This window comes from Emiliania huxleyi, assembly GCF_000372725.1.
Source record: "Emiliania huxleyi CCMP1516 unplaced genomic scaffold EMIHUscaffold_5077, whole genome shotgun sequence".
NCBI classification, from domain to species: Eukaryota; Haptophyta; order Isochrysidales; family Noelaerhabdaceae; genus Emiliania; species Emiliania huxleyi.
This window is the reverse complement of record NW_005198187.1, coordinates 1-1,625: the sequence shown is the minus strand read 5'-3', so window position 1 is coordinate 1,625 and position 1,625 is coordinate 1. Positions and strand designations below refer to the sequence as shown.

General features: G+C 68.7%; 2 protein-coding genes across 2 annotated transcripts; one reads left to right on the top strand and one right to left on the bottom strand.

Moving 5' to 3' along the window:
• Positions 1–121: 121 nt before the first annotated feature.
• On the bottom strand, positions 122–688 carry EMIHUDRAFT_256646 (hypothetical protein; the record flags this gene model as incomplete). The annotated part of the gene is made up of 1 exon (XM_005766571.1): positions 122–688. One exon carries the CDS (start codon positions 686–688, stop codon positions 122–124), a length of 567 nt encoding a protein of 188 aa, XP_005766628.1.
• A 79-nt stretch (positions 689–767) lies between these two features.
• On the top strand, positions 768–1,604 carry EMIHUDRAFT_124387 (hypothetical protein; the record flags this gene model as incomplete). Its single annotated transcript, XM_005766570.1, has 1 exon — positions 768–1,604. A coding segment is annotated over one exon (837 nt), but the record flags the coding sequence as incomplete, so codon positions are not given.
• Positions 1,605–1,625: the final 21 nt, after the last annotated feature.

Sequence of the window (1,625 nt, the reverse complement as noted above, 5' to 3'; positions counted from 1 at the left end):
TGCGGACGCATGACTCATAACAGTACCTTAACTGACGCGCTATATCAAGGAGTCAGTGGCTCGAATCGTCGGTCCCCCACTTTGAGGAGCGACCTGCTACTTGTCAGTGGGCCAGCATCCGTCAGCGTGGAAGGTCGCGAGCGGCCACCCGACTATTACTGACGCTGCAGCAGCCGCATGCTCTCGCTAGCAGCGAAGGCTCCGGCTGCAGCAGCGCATGATCGAGCTCCGTTTGCACGACAGTCGCGTCGAGCGTGCCGCCCTCGCACTTCTTGAGGATGGATGAGAGCGTGCGGGAGCTCTTGTCGGCGTAGGCGGCTTGCTTTGAGATACCACACGTCACGTCGACTCCCAGCAAAAAAGAGGAGACAGCGGCGAGGACCGTGGCAGACACGCGAGCGCTAGATTCGTCGAGGAGAGCAGAGGAGAGCGCAATGGCGAGGGACAGCAGTAGCGCAGAGATCTGAAGGACGGCCCCAAAGGTGCCAAATATTCGAAGTTGGTGGTCGAATGCCCTGACTGCCTCCCGCATCGCCTTATGAGCCCGGTCTTTCGTCTCCTGTTTGTTTTCGCCGCTCGGACCCGCTAGTCTCTTCTCGAGCGACGCCACCGTGGCTTCGAGCTCACGTGCCTTCAGCCTGGCCTCTAGCGATGCCACCTTCAGCTCGAGAGCGTCGGTCGATGCCATGACCGCTGGAGGGCGGGGGTCGGGCCCGAAAAAATTCTTCTTTTTGGAGAGGCACGAGGCATCTACGCGCTCTCTCCCCATGTCCTTGCGCCCCCAGCAGGACCTAGAGGAGGACCCGGCCCTCGCCGAGGCGCTGGACACCGTCCCCAAGAACCCGTCCATCCTCAAGGAGCGCAACGCGCAGCGCGCCGAGCTCACCCCCGACGCCGCACCGCCAACGCGCTCAGAGAAGAACCTCCCCTCGGGCAAGGCCGAGGACATCCCGCGCAAGAAGCTCAAGTCGCGGACGTCGCCCCCCCTCGGCATCAGCTCGGGGAGCGCTGTTGTCCCGCCCGTCCACCGCCCGAGATCCAAGCTCACCGGCCCCGCCGCCCTCCCGCGCCGCGCACCGGACCAGAAGTTGGTCTCCGGCGCCACCGACAAGCGGGCGGCGCGCGACAAGGAGGACGCCAAGCTCCCCGCGGCGCGCCAGAGCGGGCGCCCCTCGCCCGCCGCCCGCCCTGCGAGCGGCGGGGAGGATCCCTCTGGCGGCCGCGGCTCCGCGCCGCTCAAGGCGCGCCGCTCCGCCGGCGGAGCCACCAAGGTCGCGCGCCCGCGCCCCAAGCCCGAGTCGGCCGACAAGGCGCTGGGCGCCAACAAGGCGCCCAAGGCGCGCGGCCAGACGCCCAAGAAGCCGCGCCCCCCGCCGGCCCTGCCCGCCCCTCCGCTCCAGCCCTCCGCGAACGCAGCGGAGGGGGGGGAGCCCGACGCGGCCGACGAGGCGCCTACGAGCGGCGACGGGGCGCTCGGCGGCGCCGACGACGGCCGGCAGCGCCCGGCCCCCTTCGACTCCGACGACCTGTCGAAGCGCGCGGCGAGACTCCCCCCCTCCCTCCCCCCTCTCATCAGGGGCGCATTTCACACCCTGCGCCACGCGGTCACAGAACATCACACCCAC